The sequence below is a fragment of the Cariama cristata genome, unplaced genomic scaffold (genome assembly GCF_000690535.1).
Source record: "Cariama cristata isolate BGI_N322 unplaced genomic scaffold, ASM69053v1 scaffold14296, whole genome shotgun sequence".
Lineage (NCBI taxonomy): Eukaryota > Metazoa > Chordata > Aves > Cariamiformes > Cariamidae > Cariama > Cariama cristata.
This window is the reverse complement of record NW_009622804.1, coordinates 31,841-52,910: the sequence shown is the minus strand read 5'-3', so window position 1 is coordinate 52,910 and position 21,070 is coordinate 31,841. Positions and strand designations below refer to the sequence as shown.

The 21,070-nt window shown below is 39.7% G+C and overlaps 1 protein-coding gene across 1 annotated transcript in view; it reads right to left on the bottom strand.

The window, feature by feature from the left end:
• The window catches only part of MTOR (mechanistic target of rapamycin (serine/threonine kinase)), a 65,539-nt gene that overhangs the window by 13,493 nt on the left and 30,976 nt on the right, over positions 1–21,070 (bottom strand). The window contains 11 exon segments of the mRNA XM_009702495.1: positions 470–676; positions 1,464–1,581; positions 2,912–3,027; positions 6,522–6,653; positions 7,312–7,437; positions 9,561–9,668; positions 10,057–10,134; positions 11,479–11,594; positions 12,488–12,588; positions 15,161–15,300; positions 17,275–17,350. Coding sequence (XP_009700797.1) covers positions 470–676; positions 1,464–1,581; positions 2,912–3,027; positions 6,522–6,653; positions 7,312–7,437; positions 9,561–9,668; positions 10,057–10,134; positions 11,479–11,594; positions 12,488–12,588; positions 15,161–15,300; positions 17,275–17,350 — 1,318 coding nt within the window.

Sequence of the window (21,070 nt, the reverse complement as noted above, 5' to 3'; positions counted from 1 at the left end):
TTGCTTGACTACACATAGATCTTTCAGCCTGGAAGGGAACATACTGTGAAGTGTTTTTGTACTTCAGTTTGTTGGCAAAACTATGGACTATGGACAGCAAAGCAGCCTAAAAACTACAACCCTACTATAACTGGCAAGTAAAAGAGATTCCTCCCAGTCTTTCATGAAGGGCTTAAGCAGCAGAACTTGTTAATGCACACTTATGATAGCATCCATGCCTTTGCTTTAGTTCACAGCTAACGTACGATCATTTGCATTAATTTAGTCCTCTTCCCTTTAGACTGAGTTAACGTGAACTTCCTCACTTTTGCTGTAAGCTATGAGCGTGTGTATACACACACACACACATATATATATACAGACCGCTTCCACAAGCCAGGTATGCATAGTAGCTTGCTCCCACCATAATATTTTCCTGTGTCTAAGCAATACATACCAATCTCTCAACATAAACAGGGAAGAAGGGTACCTCAGTGACTTTTTTCTGCACTGGAGATGGGATGGGACTGTTCTCTGTGCTCTCTGCATCACTCTCACTATTGCTGCCCTCAGTGTTAGCACTGGTGATGCTGGCTCCACTGGCATGACGTAGTTTCTTCTTCTCATCTCTGGCCTGGTTTTGATGTTTATAGTGAAGCACTGCTTCAAAGTTCATCACTGCCCAGGCATGCCAGGCCTGCCAACAAGAGACAACAAAAGTCAGAAGGAAGGTGAATCCTTTCTGCAACCTGTACTTTCTAATTATTAGAGATAATAATCCAACTTTTCTGAGTTCACAGACAACAGTAGTAAGTAATACCCTGCAGACACCACAAAACTACAAGTGATTAGCAAAACATTAAGTGTCTTATTATGTCAAATAACATCCTGGTGAGTTCTTGGCCAGGAGTTCCCTATTGGATATTAAGGCAAAGGAGCTCTATGGCAAAAATTAAATCACATTCCATTCACATACACCTTAATTTTTCAAAGCTTAAAATGAAGATTAATGTTAGGACTACAGGAGGTGTAACAGGAAGAAATACAGAAGATGACAGCCCCAGAGAGGATCGGGCACCAAATATTAATTGAAATGTCACAACCCTGAAATCAAAGGCTCTTTGGAGAATTAGCAACTAGGCTACTTTCCTAGTTCAAGTATACTGAGTGAGAACAAGTTAAATTTTTTTCCACTTAGATTATCCTTTCTCCTTCACTGTTAACTGTGACAGAAAGTTCGGAGAGAAAGTGCCAAAAGCAAGAATAGAAACTGGATTGCGCCCTAGTTTTACCAGCCAGATAAAATTCTAAACAAGAATCTCATGGTTGCCTTAGGCTGCTTTCTCTTTTTTTAATCCTACTTCCAGTAACAAGGCAGATAGCTAAAGGAGATCTTCCTATGAACATCTTCCTTTCCCGTAGTATGGGATGCGATCAAATTTACTGCTCTCTGCAATAGTGCCTAGAAGCTTTTCCTTACTGACCTTGTACCAGTTGCGATCATGCTCTGTTGCAGCACTGTAGTATTGCAAGACTTTGGGGATGGTACTCTCATTGATGCCTTGCAGGTTCAGCTGCCACTCACCCAGTTTCAGGAAACACCTGGTTAAGAAAAGGGATTATTGACTCAGAACCAAGAATGAAAATGAAGCCTGCTGGATTAAGAGGCAGACTTCTTATTTGAAGTCTGAAAGACATTTCATGTGCTAAACCCACTCAGTAAGCCTCTTCTGCAGACTGGGAGTGTACATGTTAACATGTAAGGTTCAAAACACCTACATCCTGCTTCTAAGTGTGGAACTAACTAGTTAATGATTTAATTTTTAAGGGGAAATGTGAGGGTCAAACTTTGTTCCTCATTTGTATCAGCTATAAAATAAATGTAAGAAGTAGCTAACAGTAGCATCAAAAGACTTCATCAGTACTGATAAAATGCACACAGCATATGCTGGCTAGCTATACTTATCACCATACAAACTAGCCTTCTGGAGAGAACACTGTGACAGACAAACAGTGGAAACACAGAGCAACTGCTCTTCCCCCAAGCCAGAACCCCATTAAGTCACCTCCTCCTAGAGAAAATGAAAAAACCCCATATTTTTACTGCGGCAGGGTGGGGCTGTGAAGGTTTGTGCAAAGCTTAATAAAGCCTGCTGAGAGAGCAAAGCAAATACCACAGTTACACAGCTGTCCTTTCTATATTTTGAGTTTTCCAGAAAGTATTGTGCAAGAAAAATATTGTGTGCAACTCATTACTAATTTGTCTTCCATGATAGTCACTCTGGAAAAAAAAACAACAGACGATGGTGTTATCAAGTTCCCATTCTCATAAAAGCAAATTAAGTGCATGCCTCCCTTTAAAAAAAGGAAAAACTTCAATAGCAAGCACTATGCAGTTTCTTCTTTAAATTGGAAACAACAGATCTGGCAAGTCCAGAACCACAGAGGAAAAATGGAGATTAAGATGTGTTTTTAATTCAACAATATTTTAAGAGACCATCACACGCTGGGCACCTATTGCCCAAAGCACTGCTGTTATATTAAGGCACATGCTGCCAAGCACAGATGTGCTAGGCACGTGGGAAGCATCTCTTTCCTACCGACTGTATCTCCTGAAAACCAAAGAAACAGCCATGCTGAGAGCTCTGCCTTCTGCCAGTGAGCTACAGTGCTGGAAAAATACAACTAGTCACCAGCAACAAATACAAGCTCATTTAGGACAATATGTCACAATAACATTTACTGAAAATTACATGATAGGTAAGAATGTAATACCAAATGGGTCTCTACCAGCTAAATGAGAAATCCCTTGCTCCTTTTAAACAAAGCATGGGCCTTGTCTGCAATGTGTCATCTGCACGGACCCTGCAACCTCAGGAAAGACATCAGTTTCACTATATAGCTGAAGGGTGTCCAAGGACCAGGTGCTGACCGTGCCATGAGTTTGTGGAGTTCCTGCTTGTGCTGCTGGTCCTCAGTTGCAATAGCATGCTGTGCCTGCTGCTGCATCGTCTGCACGAAGTGCTGCATGTGCTGGAACGCATCGATCTGTAATTGGATGATGGTTGCAGTAAGGACCACAGGGGTTAAAAATAAGTTCACAAGAGGGAAAGACAATGTGGAAATAAATTTTCACTGAAAGCAAAAAATACAGGGTTGTTTTCTTTCAAAGCTTTTTAGCCATTTACATCCCTCTAAAATCAGTTTATACTCCACATATGTAGCACCAAATAAATGAAGAGGTTAGAGATTCTGGAGGTCTCAGAAATCTGGCCACTGAATTGCCACGCTGAGGAACAAATAACTGCACCCTTGCAATGCTAGGCACACTTTCATGTCATACATAGTCAAAAGCATGACCGACCATAACATAAGCTAACATTGTGCTCTGCTGTGCAAGAACTCAACTCTGGCAAAGCGACAAGATCACAAGAAGAAAACTTCAGCAGCAGAGAATGTTCTCTTACTGGTCATGCAGAGTGAGGCTGTAGTAATGATATAGAGATGTCGCATTTGCAATTGAGCTTGCACATCAAAGACAATCCAGCAGTTCCAACAATCAAGTAAATGTTCATAGCTTACAAACTGCATCTGACCAGGTCACTATCATAATAGACAGGATCACAAATCCAGGGAAGCCTGTCTATAATATGCTATGGTCTGAAAAAAAGAAAAATTTGAGAAAATAATGCCTGAAGGAAAACTTACAGCTTCCTGATCTTCCCTCCTAACCCCTCAGATTTGGCTAGGCTTACAGTACACACAATGAGATACAAACTTTGATTTGTTTCAACAAATTAAAGTCTAGATTTCTCCTAAGGTGGTTTAAGAAGTACAAAGCACTTTGCTCCTTTGCCAGCAGATTACATAAGGCAGTAGTGCTAAAGCAACTTGCACTACCAAATTTTGAGGGACGACTCTTTCTGAAATTCCTCGGAAAGAATTATGGGGTAAGAAAACCCAAAATTAAAGATTTAAGAAAAAAAAGTATGCATACTTCACTGGAAACAATTAGAGTAAAGCTCTTGCAATCTGCAAGGTCACTTCAGGTCAGAAACTGCGGAATATGCTATTAAGAGTCCAATTTCCATCTACAGGAATGAGCTACTTTAGAATGCGACAAAAATCATTTGAGCTGAAATGCCTCATCTATCCCATTCAAATGTCAGCATGCACAAGTCAATCATCAGGAAAAAGTGTATTAGCCCAGGGTGAAATAAAAGAAAGTATCACACTATTACCATTGATGGGGGGCATTCCACGGCTTGTAACCTAGATACTTGGTTAGAAGGGGGCAGGGGGGGAATAAGAATCTTATAAATAGCTATGCTGTTATGACAGACATTTGACAAAAATAGACAAAAATATATTGCTGACCAGTTACGTTCCCCTCTTGTATCTAGGCACACCCAATAATCTGCGCTTCAGTTTCCATTAATATTGAAAACTGATCACCATAAACTGACAGGCAGAGCACTTAAGACTGAAAGCAGTAAGTTTTCTTTACCAACTGAATTCCTAAGTTTGTATGCAGTCTCATTATGGTATATGTCTGTAGAATGCAGCTGATGGCAAAGGTCCTTGTTAGAAGAAATGCAATAGGGTTTACTTATTTATCTTCTTAATCTGTTGTTTAAGAAAAGATTGTTGTGTAGTTCTGCAAGCGCTATGCAGCTGGTTTCCATCTAAATGCCATTTTTATTCCTCCTGGATCTGGCAAGTGCCAAAATGGAGGTAAGGAAAATGTTCTGGGTCAACCAAGCAACCGTGAACTCCTCAGCTAGAAAAAATGGTCATTTCCTACCATACCGGCCTACCTCAGTAGCTTACTACTTAGGACAGTAAATCAAGTGAACAGACAGTTATATAAAACTCTAGTCTACATACATCACTAGGTACGACTATGTACTATTTAGTTAATGATAGTCACTCAAATAGGACATAAGGATACACCCAACCATGTAATGCTCCTGGTACGAGAGGAATTCCCTAAACACTTTCAGTATTTGGTATAAACAAACACTTAAGTCTCTACAGACTGCAAATTTTATTCTAACATAGCTTCTTCTGCCACAGAGCTGCACCTGTAACCATGAATTTCAAAAATAAGCATGTACTTTCCAAGTGCCACAAAGGACTCAATCATTGAGCCAGCCCTTCCAGCAGAAGTGTGCTCAGAGAAAGGGTTGAGACTTGCATGCAGGTCTAGGATTAGTGCTACCTTGGGTAAGTGCTACCTTCTCCACCAGCACTGTAAACAACACCCAGTTTTAGGGTTTTTTTGTTAGAAAGAAAAAGAAAGCCCCTAAGCACAGAACTTATGCACTGTATTTAAATATGAAATCATTCAATGAGCAAGAGGATGCGATTGTAACCACCTCTGTTCCTCCTTCTCATCTTTGGTGCTTTTCTATCTTTTTTTTTCTCCTTGTCTTCATAGGCCCCATATATCTTTGCCTCAGTTTATTTTATATATATTCTCTTCCCCCATCCCCTTAATCTTTGTGCCTTCTTTCATTCTCCTTTCTACAGCTGCACCAGTTTCCTGCATCTTGTCTGTCTGTTTCTTTATCACAGGTCAAACACAGAAAAGTCCACTTTCACTCAGAGGCAGGCAGAGAAGACCCATATACTTCTCGGGTCATTTACTGGAGAAAGTAAGAGACCATTACACTGTTTTACAAAGCCAATAGAACAGGGCCTCATCAGCAGCTCCTTCTGTTTTTTAAATTCAAATAAAGAATAGTTAGGTCATGGCAATGTTCCCATAGCAATGGCTCTGCTCCAGTGCTGGCAATCCCAAAGACCGGAAAAATAAAAAAGATGTGGCAGAAAATGAGAATAAACGGAGGCTTTAATGTATATTAAAAAAAAGTAAGTTATCCAGTCTGGGGCTTATTGGATTTGATTATGTAAATTCTCCCTGTGTTGCAATGTCAAAAACATTCACCCTAGGCTCTTTGGAGCCGAACTGTTCCCATGACAAAACCCTATGTACTTTTCAGCTGTCTTTCAGTTAGAAATTTTCAATAATGTCCTTAATAAAAGTCAGTTCTGCTCAGCAACTAAGTACAAACTGTTCAGGATATTTTTCTAAAACTGGTAATGAAAAAACCTTACTCTCTCAGCATGTACCTCTGACCATAGGTACAGCGTTGAGACCTAGCAATGAGAACAGTGGAATAAAAGTCAAGTACCAAGCCTACACAGTAAAAACCTGGTGAGGACAGAATTGCTACTATTGACCACTAATCTTGGCTGCATCCTTCGGGTACCTGATCCTGGTTTAGCAAAAATAATCTTTCCACGTAGCAAATAAAATTAGGGCCAGGCCTTCTCTGTCCACAAAGTTTTAAAGGAAAATTTCAGAAGTTTAGCTTCCAAAAAACCATAAGGAAAGGGATTAGTTACTCTTTTTTACATAAGCAAAAATAAAACCTTCAGCCTTGACTTTGCTCTGTGGGGATTATGAAGAGCTAACGTGCATGCCACCACACAAAACCTGAGCAATGAAGCACAGAGAGTACTATGTTCTTTTGTACCTTACGGGCACTCTTCCACATGTGTTTCATGTATGCATAAGTCACTTGGGGATGTACTGTTGGCAGTGGGTGATCCAGCTGTCGAGATGGATCTACTCCCAAGAGCAGGACAAGGGTCTTATGGGCCAAAGCCTGAAGAAAGTTGCAGAGAGAAAAAGCAGGTTAAAACAAGCTCATTCTTAGCTCCATTTCATATTGACTGCAGAATTACCCACCACTGAAAAAAACACCTCTGACGTTCCAGATAAAACACAGACATAGCAGCCTTATTACCACTCCCTGGACTCGTAAGAATACCACATGATAAACTGTATGTCTTCATTGGGATCAGAGTGTTAGATTCTCATTTCAGAAGCCAGTAGAGAGTGTGAAGTCTCTGTTTCAATTATTTTTGGTGATAAATCTTGTGGTGAATGTTGAAATAGGATTGTAATGTTCAACAATAACAACATCACATTCTCGATTTGATAAAGAGTGCTTTAGCAGAGAGCTATTATTAATAATTACCAGTGCCGCGTAAGAACTTTCAGGTATAACACGCAATAAAAAATTGGCTCTGAGGCTCTCAGGTATAATACTAGTCCCAAAAAAATAACCTTGGCTACAAGCATGAACTCTACACTGGTTACAGTTTTAGCAGTTCAACAATTTCTGACCAGTCACTTCCTCAGGGGAAAGCCCATCCTACTTGGGCAATGAAAGTATTTGGTAATGCTGAAGGTTGAAGTAGCATGACAAAGCCAATCATCTAAAAAACCTGCTGTAGAGGGTAGAGCTTGATAATGCTCACCAGTCTCCCACTCTTGCCACACAAGCTGGCATACTTGAGCCAAGTTCTCATGTCCTCATGAGGATTCACAACAAGAGATCGGACCATCAATATTCTTTGCCAGTCTTCCACAATTCTTTGACAGCCCTGAGAGAAAAACAAAGAGAGAGCGTTTTGTCTCCAACCTACTCCATAGAGCCTTAATTCAGAATCTGAAGGGACTTTTCCCAAGATGGAGAGACTTCAGTACCCATAATTCACAGCAGGCTGTCTTTATGAGCTAGTTGGCTATTTCTTTGATACTGCAATGTGTGAAGAACGTTAAGTCCTTGACTTTTATTTTCTCTGCAGCCAGCTCAGTGTTTGCAGTCTAATGATATCCTCTAATGGAAAAAGGAGAAAAGCTTCTAAAGCAGAAATGAATCCGAAAATCAGGAAAGTTCTTTGTGCAATTCTGAAATGACTCAAGAGTTTTATAACCCTCTCAACCCAGTTTTAAAGCCTATTTTTGGTTTAAACAGTGGCAAATCTTAATACGGAGATGGTACAAAACCAAATGGTTGCAAAGATATTTTTGTTACTACCCTTTTTCTTCTCCTTGCATGTGTTGCTTTTAGAGGCTGGCATGTCTGAACTGATATTCTGCCAGAAACTGCAGTTCCAACTGCTATGCTGCTTGTGCAACCATTGTCTGGTTCTTGTCTGTCTGAAGGGAGAGGCACAACAACATTGTCAGTCAGAGCAGGATGAGTCTGTATTTCAAACATTCAAGGATGCTACAGAGAAGTAGAACTGTGGAAGGGACAGCAACAACCGAATACGTGGTGCTTGCTGTAATGGCCAAGTACTTCGGGATAACAGTGATGCTCTGAAGTTCGTATTGATCCAGAGATGACTTAGACTTAGTTTTGAGGAAAACAAAAGAATTTCCAATGGCAGCAAGCACCTTAGCACAAAAGCATCTATTTCTTTCCCTTTTTGCTTTTCCCCTGAAATTGAGGGCTGGGAAGTTAGGCAAACCTCGTTCCTTAACATCCAAATAAACCTCATCCAACAGGCACTTTAAAATTATTAAAAAGCAGCTATAAAATGTGCAAGAACTGTATGTACTGGTTTCAGGACTATAAACAGCTGTATTGAGACATTACACTTCCTGTTACCCTCAGTTTCTCCAGCCCAGTGGAATGGTCCTGAGCTTTTCCAGACAGGAATGCAGATAGGAGACTAAAAGCTTTGTCACAGTTTCCCAAACAGCTAAAAACTATGCAGCAGTAACAGTCTTTCATAAGGAGGTAGATATAGCAGTCACAGTGAAGAACGCTGCACAGGGAGAAATTCTTCCTCCAGGCAGTGTATCAAAATTTGGTATAATGAGAGCATTTTACCCTGATTATGCTTCTTTTCTTTTCTTTTCTTTTCTTTCTTTTTCCCTCCCTTCCCTTGAAGGAATCACCTCTTTAAAACAGTATTCCTGTATGTACTACTTCATCTGACAATGTTCACTTTCAGTGTAGGGATGCTTCTTGTAAGGGACTAGTCTCAAGATATTTGGCTTATTTAAGTCTTCAGAGGTTCTTTGCACTTTTGCTGTTTAGAGCAAAAAAGGCACAAACTTCACTTTAAATACAGGCCAAGCAGCATTGCTAAAGGTCTCTTAAGAGGACAAGACTAATCACAGAATCATAGAATCATTTAGGCTGGAAAAAACCTTTAAGATCATTGAGTCCAACCATAAACCTAACACTGCCAAGTCCACCACTAAGTCACGTCCCTAAGTGCCACCATACAATTGGAAATGTTCTTGTAAAAGGTCAAAAAGGAGCAGGACAATCTTTTACAAGTATGTGAATTCTCTGTCCAGTTTTCCAGCATTGTGGGAGAATTCACTTCTCCTTGAAATGCAGCCAGACAGGTAAAAAGTTCAAACTAGCCTTATTCAAACCAGTAATTCCAGGTGTGATCCATCACTGAGACAAGCAGCCTTGGAGATGTTACTAGCACCTCCATTGTGTACACATCTATTTCAAGGCTTAAATCACCCTACTAAAGTGTCACTTCAGTAGACACCTCAGGAACATTAACAAAAAAAAAAAGCCCAAACGATCAGGACAAATGCAAAGGAGACAGAAAGCGTGCAGCCATGTAAGCATCTATGCTATTGGGATAGAAAGAGAAATGGAAAGATTTGCTGAGGCATCACACGGACTTCAAAGGAAGCTGTTCATGCCAGCATATCAGCATCTCTGCCCTTGATCTTTATATAGATGTACCTGCAGTCTTTCCCACCAGATCTGACGGATGATCTCACGGCGTTCTGGTACAAGTTTATACTGGATAACCTCTTCCAGCTCTGACAGCATCTGGCAGGATACCATAGCCTGAAGGAAACAATCACATTCCATCCCAATCACTACACAACAAATCTATAATTAAGGAACAGTATTTTGGCATCAAAATCTTAAGTACATATGCTTCCCAACAGGTAAAGGGCCGACTGCTATATACTGGTATCTAGACCATCTGCTGATCCTAACTTTCTAAATGTCAATTCTTATTTCTTTTGGGAGGGGTAACTCATTTCACTGTTTAATTTGTCCCAGAGCTGTTCCTACAAAGTTTTATTTCTTATCTGACAAGAGTTATTTAGCTTGTGGGCCTACACAGGTCTTATGTTTGATACAAGCACTACTCAGAAGTTTTATGCAACTTCTAGAGACAGTCTGAAGCAGCAATGAGGGGAATGAAGGCTGAGAGTTAGATGCTTACCCCATAGGCTCGACTGTAGCTCTCTCCTGCCATGGCAGTCAGCTCAGCATCTAGCAGATCTCTGGCTTTGTCAATGCACTGAAACAGAACAAGATATTGGAGCAAATGTGGTATGTTTTATCTAGAGTCAACTGTTGGAACTGCTAATCATCTGTTCCATTCCATGAACAAAGCACTGTTCCCATTCTCCAACAAGAACCAGGAAAGGATGTTATCAATAAAAAGAATTGATAGGAAAACAGTGTCCAGGGGCAGGTATAGGTGAAGTCAAGAGGGCTTTATTTATCACGTGCACAGTCTGAAGTTTGTCTTCCTACCAAATCAAAGTTTGCAGTATTTCTAATCCTTCTGTCATTGTAGAGATCACTAATAACATTTGTAGTGGCAGAGAGAAGTTCACATTTTAGTGCAAGTGAGTCAGTTATAACAAAGCCTCAATAAATATCTCTTGATAATATATAATGACAGAAAATAGCTTTTACTGTTTTACGTAACCCAACAGGTTTTTATGAATTTCACAGGACAGTAAATTCCATTTCTCTTCCTCCAACTAAGACATGCTCTTCAAGCATGAAATAAATCCTGCTCTGGTTCCAGTCATTATATAATCTCTCATCTATAGTTTTTCCTGTTCAAAATGTTAAAGGTTAATCACAAACTCCACCCCTTTGAAGGCCTGGCTAATTTTACTGTGCACATCACCCAAAAAAATCTATGTACGAGTTTTGACAGAGCAGACTGCATTACTCCTTTATCTAAGCTGGCAAGTCAGCACAGAATTCTGAGAAATGGTACTTGAGCTTCCTTGGAAAGTAAACAACATGCTTCACATCTACAGAAGGGAAAAAGTTGCTCTGCAAATCTTCTGTGACAAACAAGCATACTAATACAGCTCTGTTCAATAGACTCATTCCTTCTCTTGATTTCTCATCTCAATCTAAGATTTAAGATTTATCACTGCTACCAGAAAAATTAGAGGAAAAGTTCTAGCACATAATATATATGAGCACTACACCAAAAGAGCTGCAGACAGAAGTGCACAGAACACCTATGTTATGTGTTTCTTCTGCCATAAATGCCTTTTATCAAGCAGTGCTTTGTGGAATGGAACCTCTGCTGAGATAATCCTTGTATAGTGTCTGTCTAGAAAATAGACACAAAAGTAAAGAAGCCTAAGAATGACTAAGGCATTCTCACACTCTACACTAGACCACTACTATCTGTACATATATTCACTGCTGTGTTTCTGGAAATACAAGATAAGCTCAATCACCAAGGTCTAATACATCAATGGAAAAAAAGGTTATTGAGCAATTCATAGGTTATAGCCAACCACTGTAAAACAGCATGTCTTTCCATGCAGCAGTGTAGCCTAGTTCATCTTAAACTAGGTTTTGGGAACCCAACAAGGAAGATAATTACCTGCTGAGCCAGTGAGAAAAGGTCCTGATGAAGAGCCAGTACAGCTCTGTAGAAAGCACCATCATGGGTGTCCCTTGGGATCATGCAGGTATATTCTTCCATGCTATCCCACTGACCTGCAGAAACACAGATATCCTCAATAATACAATAGCCTTCTCTGCAAGATAAGAAAAGAACTATGCTACAGTGCTTAGACATCAGTGACTAGGCCTGAATGCTGTGTGGTACTTCTACATTTCAGTCAGCTCTCCAACAGCTTGTCTTTGGTAGGGACAGTCTGTGTTAATATACAGAAACTGTGGATATATATACACACATAAACTGTATATATACATACACAGAGTTATAGACAAGTGAAAACACAGGCATTTTTCTTCTAAGCAAATTGTTATCCTCATGGAAAAGGTTCTTGCATTCCTTGTGATGAAAAAGTTGAAATGCTGACATTTCCAGAACATTTGAATGAATCAGTATCCTACAAAGCAAAAGATGAATTTTTCTCAGCAAAGGCTGGCAGACAGCAAGAGATTTAGAAGCTTCTCTAGTAAGTATGGGGCTATCAGCATAACGGATATTTGGAGCATTTATAGATTTATTCCACTTAAGATTGTCTACTCAGCAGATACAACCTATGAAAATGCTCAACAGATATTGTTCTAGTTTGTAAATAAGAGTCTGCCACAAATCTAAGAAATTCTATTAATCTTATTTCAAGTCTGAGCTGCACTCAATGTAAAACTAAGTAAAAGGGACCAGTTAAGCAACTGATTATCTGCCCAGACCAATAAAGCAGTCTCTTTGTTACTTGAGACCACACTGGAAGACCTTATGTAAATACAGGTTTTCCAAAGGGCTTCAGTGTTGAATGACACTTGCTTTGTTTCCCAACACAAATAATTTTGTCCTTTGATTTTGCTGTTTCTTACATTTTGTAGTTCTGAAGTAAGTTAAAACTATCTGTGCTTTCACATTGTGGGCTGTCGTATACTACCACACAAGGATACATTACCTAGACCCCAGGCAGCAGCAGCAGCCATCCTAGCCATCTTAGCTTGAGTTTCATCATTGACCTGTGTCCACTTTTCACAGCATTGCTGGTGGAGCTGCCCCCTAAGAGGAATCCACAATTTCTGATCAGCGAAAAGCCTCTTCTAAGAATTCTGCCTTGTTAAACAACCACTTTCCACAGATAAGATAACAACCAGCACCATAGTTCCTTTTATACAGAGTGGAAAATAGGATTCTTCTCCTCTGGCCAACTCAGACATGCTAGTCTGATGACAAATATCCTATGATCAGAAAATAGTTTAAAGGCACACTATGCTTTGAAAACTCAAATCCAGACAAAAGTTTGCATCTGCTCCTCAGCAGTTAGTAATGCCTACTTTATGAACTGAACTGTCAACTCCAGTCTACAAATATAGAAAAAAAAACATTCCTGAGGAAAAAAAAAACCAAAACAAACCACCACCAAACAAGGGAAGCTTAAAATTTTTTGCAAGTGTCAGTACACAAAATATATGATCTGAATAGCTCGTGCATGGCTTCTGCTATCAAACATTTTGGATAAACACGTCATCAAGCTTGAAGACAGAGCTTAGATAATTAATGCTGCTGTAACCTAGTATGGAGACTTGTCAGGGCAAGATCTCAGAAGGGATCTGAATCTTTCATCTCCAGTGGAGAGGAAGCTTCAGGATTTTTTATATTATTTCTTTTTAATCAACTGTGAATGCTCCATTAATCAAACCAATTACTGTGGGTGTTGCAGTTCCAGAATTTCTCAAGCTAGATACTCTGTAGCTGTGGAATAGCTGCTACCTGTGAGGGAGGCCAGCTTGCCCTCTCTACTGTCATCCTCTCCCCTCCCAAAAAAGATGAGTTAGTCAAACAGAACCGATGAGCTGTCATAGGCAAGATAGTCATTCTGACAGCTTAATGGCCCAGGAGAGAAAGAAAAGCCAAAACAAAACAAATGAAAAACCAAGCCAAACCTAGCAACAGCAGTAAATCAGGACCTCATAGATGCTAATAAAGTAGTATGACTCTTGCAGACATAACTACATTGGGAGGCAAATGGCTAAGAATATTTTGGCTGTACTTTCAAAACGTCACTGCACAGAGTACTGAAATAATGCTGCTGCATAGTACCAGTTCTAGATTAACTGTCATATTCTGCCAAGCAGACTCCAGCAGCACAGTCAAGCTAAACGCTACTGAAGAACAGCAGCAGCCAAATCACAGAATCCTCGGTCTCAGGATAGTGTCTCTAAGGTCAGTTGCAAGGTAGCAGACAGTACTTTGCAAACGCACTACTCAACTGTAAAAAACATCTGCATAGAGACAGAGTGTAGTTCCACAACAGCAAGCACACAGATCTTTGCAAGATTGTGATTGCTGTCATCACTAGAGACTATCAACAGATGCATAATATCTAGCTCCAATAGAAGAAAAGTATCCTTTTGTAATACATTTGTCACTGATATGTGAAGAAGCAGGAGGTTCAGATATAAATACATGTCCTGCAGGAGGGAGAAATTCCATAAATCCCTGGTGGGAACTGCCTACTCCTAGAAAAGACGATTGAGAAATGCTCAGTAAGAGGATCTATTTTTCCTACTGAAAAAGCTACGTCCAATATGCCTCACCTCTTCTAGAAACAAAAAGGGCAGAAAAATGCTGTCAGAATCAGGTTTCTCAAACAGCTCTGTTTCTCTAACAGTAAAATGACTTTAGTGAAGAGGAATCTCCTTACTGTGTGCCATCCCATGGGTTCACGTCAGGACCCATCAGGACAGATCTCTAGTGACATGAAAAGTTTAGTGGAAAGGTGGAACCTGCACCAAATCACATATGCCCCTGGGTAGAATTGCATGCTACAGTGCACAGGATGCCTTCTCCAATTATCTTCTTTGAGTTTAAGTAAACAGGGAGAAAAACAGAAGCCTCCCGTTAACCAGCAAGTTATAGGTCACTACCAGCTCACCCTCTCACAAACACTGACTCCAATCAGTTACATACTGACAACATACATTTAACATAGGGTTTGAAATACCAAATGTCCACAGAGACAATGCTTAACGAATGCTACAAAAGAGTAATAATGAAAAATTCAGCCATCTACAAGTTGGGCAAAAGGGTTTTAAAGTGAGAATAATGTATTTGGCATAATCTTACACCCAGGTGACTATTGGGAAACAGCAATTTCACTAACAGTTGTGCAAAAGACCGTGCATTCTGGATAGGCATAGGTCTGACCATGAATAAATACAGAAATCTCTCATGTTTTAATTAGAGTTTAAAAAGGAGGGCCAGAACGAGTTCCTTTTATGATTGTTTTTGACAAGGGCTGCCCAGTTAATGTTTCCTGAAAGGTCCTCTCTATTTACAATTTCTTTCTCTCTCTTACAAATGGGATTGATCTGATCACAAGACTGCAGATTCTCTTTCAGAGTGACCTTAACTTATCAAATGGCCTGTCCCAAAAGGCTTAGAGATGTTATTACCAATTCTGACTTCAAAGAAAGTGAGAAGTCACTGGAAATACTCAAACTACTAAGTACACAGGAGTAAATAGGAATTCAGGCAAAAAAATTTCACCTGGATGACAGCATCCAGAGAATAGATAGGCATAATTTTTAAAGCCACCATTTTCCTCAGTCTTCAGGCATTTCCCTCTTACCATTCACCAAGGGCTTCCAAGCAACGCATCCTTCCTAGCATCAGCTCAGGATCATCTTTGTTTGTGTCCATCTTCTTGTCATAGGCCACCAGAGCATCTTCCCATTCATGAAGCTTTTCATACCAGGTAGCTTGAATTTCCTAAGGGAGAAATAACAAATACCAGAATAAATAGCGGGATTAATATTCATCATTCTATATTAAGTACCATAGCTTTTCCTGAAAAATTCTGTCTATGGTGGTCACTTAGCCCTTTTTTCATTCTAAATATCCTCATGGACTTCTGCGATACAGAGAAAAGCCTTGAGCTAGTGTGAAAAAAGGAGTTCTGAGTATCGCCCAATCTGCACAGAAATGAATTCAGGGTTACCAGAGGGATCAACCCAACGTCATTCCCCTATTCAGTGTCACTGATATACCAGCTCAGTAGCTGGTGCTTTTCTTTTTGGAGAGGGGGAGTTAGTGGAACAGGAAAAAGGGTAAATCTATAAAATATCCCACTTCCCCTTGTTGCACATGCTTGCATTTAAACAAGAACAACTGCCCTGTGTTCAGGAATGGAGTGACTAACCGGAAAAAAACCCCAAGCCCAAAAAGCACACTGTTCATCTGGCTACTGCTAGGCAATTTTTTAATAAAGCAGGTAGTATGATGTTGGGGTCTAATCATAGCCCTCATAAGGAAAGGCTGTGGTTTGTAACAAAGACTTTAAAAGTAAGCCAAGCAGTGATCCTTATCAGCTGCACAAACTTTTCTTCAGTCTTTGGTTCTAGATTTTGTTTCTAATTTTCAAGAAATAAGATGCCCTAATATATTTTCCATACTTATTTTTGCCAATGTTTTTCTGCTCAGTCCTTGGCAGTTTATGTCTTGACATAGGCTGCAGACTAGATTCTTCTCCCAGCCCTGTGGGCAGGGTCAGTATAAACCATGCTCTGCAAACCAGGTCTTCCACTTAGGACATTTATGTATCAGCCCTTTAACTTCTCAGCTCAGTCATAATATTTCAAGTAAGTTCCTGAAAGTAGAACTCACAGCTCCTTTTTATTTCTTTTCACTGCCTATTCTGCCGAACGCTGTGTTTTGAACTACGTTACTGCTAAAGAGTGAGGTCAGAATTAGGTAATGTAGAGCTTTGTTCAATCTACCCAAGGAATCATAAGAAGCTGCAAACATGTTCTGACGTCTGTACTTCTCCCGGAAAGGACTTCTTTTCCAGTCTAGGTCAAAACCACACATAATCCTACACTAGAGGAATTCCACCATTTTGTGCTTATACCTGTTCCTCCTTTCTAGTGGTTCCTAAAGAAAGATGCTAGTCTACTGTGCTTCCAGGGCTGCCTTCCTTTTCCCAGTCACCCTAAGGCACTGCAAGAACTATCACGGCAAAATATATCTTTATAACAGAGTAGAACTGGCAGGAGAGCATGGATGCTTTAGGTCCTGAACACAAATTAAATGCTTATAAAAAAGAAGAAAGAAAGAAAAAAAGTTGTGCAGAGAAAGACACAGAACACATACAGAATGGGGTTATTTTATTTCTGTGAGCAGTCAAAATTGTAAGGGACTGGCTAATCTGCTATTCTAAATAACACCTGTGAACTTTCTGACAGGTTCACATGCCTCCTGGATGACAGAGACTAGAAGCACAACTTCCATTAAATCCTTACCTGGTAGGTGTTGCAGTTTCTCAAAAACCCTCAAGCATTTGAAGCTTAGAACAGGAACTTACTCCTTCCCTTCCCAGATTCTTCTAAATAAAATGACTTATTTTGTCAAGTTGCTAGTTGCCCACAGCAGCATTTAGTGTCAACAATAGCTGCTAAATTCTCCTCCAAATCAGGTTCTTGCAGCCTTCCCCAGCTATCTTAGCTGTATACAGTGTTTGCTAGTATACAGCTAACTGCCCAGTATACATCCCCATAGGCAGCAAGGCACCTTCAGTATGATCAATGCAATATTATAAGTGGGGATAGAACCTCAATGTGATTGACTGAAAAAACACACTACCCACCCACCCCCACCCCCCCAAAAAAAACTCAAAACCAAACCAAAAATCTACAAAACCCATGAAAACATAAGACATGAAGAAGAGAGTTATCCAGCAGGACTCACCAGCTCCCCAAAGTGCTTCATGGCATACTCCAGTACCCCAGCAGCTGCTTCTGGCTGTTGCAGTTTATTGTTAATGCTGAAAAGGTAGGAAGAGAAAGACCATTTAACACAGTTGGCAATTATTAGAGGCTGGTATAAGCTTCTGCTTGATAATACCAAGTTCTATCATTTAGAAATACCAATGGAACACCCTCCTTTTTGTTTAAAAATTCCAAGTGAAAGATTAGACTACATGACACACAATGACTACATATTTGCAAAACAATAGGTGCATGCATATTCTCTGCACATATTCTCAAGACTTGTTACAGAAAACAGTGATAGTATGTGATTATCAATTCTAAATAGCAGCCTGCATAAGGAGAAGAATAGTTGCCAATAGTTTGAAAGGCATAATTTCTCAAAAAGCTGCACTTCTTAAGACCTTTACTGTACTGATTTTTCCCCTCCCTTTCTCTTAAACAGACAATCAACTCCTTTAAAAATCTGTGTAGAAATTTTAATGATCCAGGAAACAATCTACATCATTAGAACAGTTGACAAACATCATCAGGAACACATATAAAAAGCTTGCAACCCTACTTTCAGTTTCATATAATGCCTCTGCACTGGTACTAACCAGTACTGGTGCTCTTCTTTTGCTGGTTTTCAAGAACATGTCAGAAACTCCTGCCATCACAACTAGTCCTCATTCTGTACCAGTGAGGAACCTGAAGGCAGCTGAATTTTGTGAAGCACATGCAAATAGGCTACTCATGAGCCTGGCGCTTCGGTTTAGCAACAAGATGTACCGCTATTCTCTTAAATAATTTCTATTTCACATCGGGTTTCTGATCTTACTATCAGAAATGGCTCTGTCTGCACATTGGTGCTTGGTGATCAGCGCTTTTGCTAAACCGCAATTTAATGAGGAAATTAACTTTTTATGAAGCTCCTGCTATTTTATAAAGCTTATTTACAAATAGTCTCTGCTGTTTCACTAGTGACACTGAAGAACAAGAAGTCCAAGTTGTTCAAAGCAACATCACAACAACTAAGCATGCTACAACATGCCCCACAGTCCAATTAGTACATTTGGAATGGAAACAGCATAACTTAACAAAACATGTCAACTGAGAGCAATGCAAAGAGACTTTCAATGGTCTTTGAATATGCTGCTGTAGATATAGGCAGCTTTCAGAAATGCCCCTTCTTGCCTGCTGCCATCAGAATGACCGTATATTTTTCTCTGCTGACAGGCCTGTTGATCAGTAAGAGACAAGGAAATCTATAGTATTAAAGGGAGTACTTCAGACAGACAAAATAGAGAAAATTTTCAAATGAGTGCTGTATTTCTTCTGTCTGTGGAAGCTTCTTTTCCTGACAACTAAAGAACCAAGCTCCTAGACACACTCTGGATATCTGGGAAGGTCAAGTAAAACATTGTTGGAAATAGGACCTCAGAATAGTTGAGCTCAAAGCAGACTTAGTCAGGCTAAGAATGCACCATAATCACAGTTCAAGAAGACAGGCACCCAAAAATGGGAAGCACTTGAAATACATCCATGCCTTTTTTTAGCAAGATAGTCGAAGAACATACTACCTCCACACTTCCCAAGGGAAAGCTAGGCAGCAGCGCCTCATAAAAGTGATAAATGGCTGTCACATTTCATATCCTGATGATTTAAAGAGCTATTGGCAGACACATCACTTCCAGTATGTCAGACAGTTAATTACTTCCAAGTTATCTTTCTTGTCAACGCTTCCTGACAAATTGGCCGTTATCTTTTATTCTTCAACAATTAGCACTGCTCTTTTGCTGATACTCCCTAGTGCAGTCAATAACTCTTTTTTTTTGTTTGTTTCTTGCTTTCTTGGCTGTCCAAAGTAGAATTAAATGTTTCAAAGATGTCTGTGGCTAGGTTTAAGCAAAGGGAGGGGAAAGAAGGGAAGGCCAAGTAGAAAGACTTTTGATTTAAAAGAATACACAGCAGTAGATATAATACTGTGCTGTCATTATTAATCATAATTTACTCTCTTGTAACAAATGATCTAGCTCACACAGTGAGTAAAGATAGGTAATTTTGTGGACTAGGATAAGACAGTGACTGGGAAATCTCTTGACAGTTATTTCATGTTTTGATGCACCACATTAAAATAGCATACATACAAAATGGGGGGCAAGGGGGAAGCAAAAATGTGCACTGCTTTGGCAGAAATGGACCTAAACACAGAGAACAACAACTGCCAGGAAGAGTACAAAAATCCCTCCAAGGCAAGCCTCACGCATCAAAGTGGGTCCTATTAATTTGGCTGAACATTCATTCACTTATTTCTTCAGATTAATAAAGCCTTGGTAACAACTGCACCATTTTGCTCTTCAGTTTTACAGGCTAAGGGAAACACAGTTGTGTGTGGATTAAGTTCTGATCTTGTGTTTTGGAGTTTGTTTTGTTTGTTTTTAAAGACCGTGGATTTCTGCTTTTTCTCATCTGCTGGATTCAGTGTGTTCTGATTGCTGGAAGTATATTGACCATTCCCAAAAATCACTACTAACACAGCTGACCGGAATGTGTTTTCAATAGACTCACAACTCTCTGCATGAAAATTCTCTGAGTGTGGGCCTGCAGATTGTACTTCTCTTGGAAAAGCATTTCCACATGGAGTCCTTTTAACACATTCAAAATACATGTTCAGAAATCATGGCATTCTGTGCTTCCCTATCCTTTCACCTTCCTACCATTAAGGTGTTGCCCCTCTCCCTGCGGATCTGCTGAGGTCTGCACTCAGGCAGAATCTTCTTAAATTTTATAACACTCTGAAAGCATCACAGAGCTGTTTTCTAGTTACCATGCTGGAGACTGGACAGAATGAAAAACACTACAGAAAAGCATCCAGGCACACAGAATAGGCCCTGAAGGGCTAATATTCCAGCCAGGCAGAGTTGCCAGGGGGTTTTAGTCACAGTGTTGCTGCTGGAAATCAGGGCAGTTTACTGGATTAGAAACAGGGGGATAGATTTCTCCTTGTATCTGGAAAGAGAGAACTACAAAATCTTTCTGGATTAAAGGAGAAGGTGGGAAAACATCTCTCAAGATAGAAACAATACTGCTGGCTAACTCAGCAGACAGTAACTTAAGTCTTTGTTTACTGGGAGATGTCCTTACAGTTGTTCCTAATTCAGGATTATATGAAGTTTAATATTGAGGCAAAGATCAATTGCTCTCCATATCCACTGATGGCAGAACATATTCATCTGTTAATTTTTGTTTAGAAGCTAGAAAAAAGCCACCACTACCACCTACTTTACTCAAAGTCTCAGCAGCAAGCCATAAAAGAAGACTAGAAAATTTTTACCCCCCTGTTTATTAATCAACATCTGTACTGTAGCCAGGATACTATCCAGTCCACCTGTCCAACCCTAACCTATTGCAGCACTTGGTTATGATGAGTGGGATATTAAAATGTGACAAGCCTTCCGATGAAATCAACTTTGTAGGGATGGAATGACATCGTAACTGGAAAAAGTGACTACCCTTGGCAAACTCCCTGATATAGAAATCTTGGACAAAAACCTTAAATCTTTGAATTTTATTAGTAGTGAAACATTACATAAACCTACTGTTTGATTATTAAGATACCAAATAAAAATGTAAGTCTTAAATGTGCAAAGGACTAAAATGTAACACACTGAGTTAGAATCACAAAAAAGAACACTATTTAAGAGAAATATACTCCTATTGCTATTTTAAAGGCTATTTAAACAGAAACTAGACATGAAATGGGAATAAAAACCAACTTTACCGTCTTCAGCAGG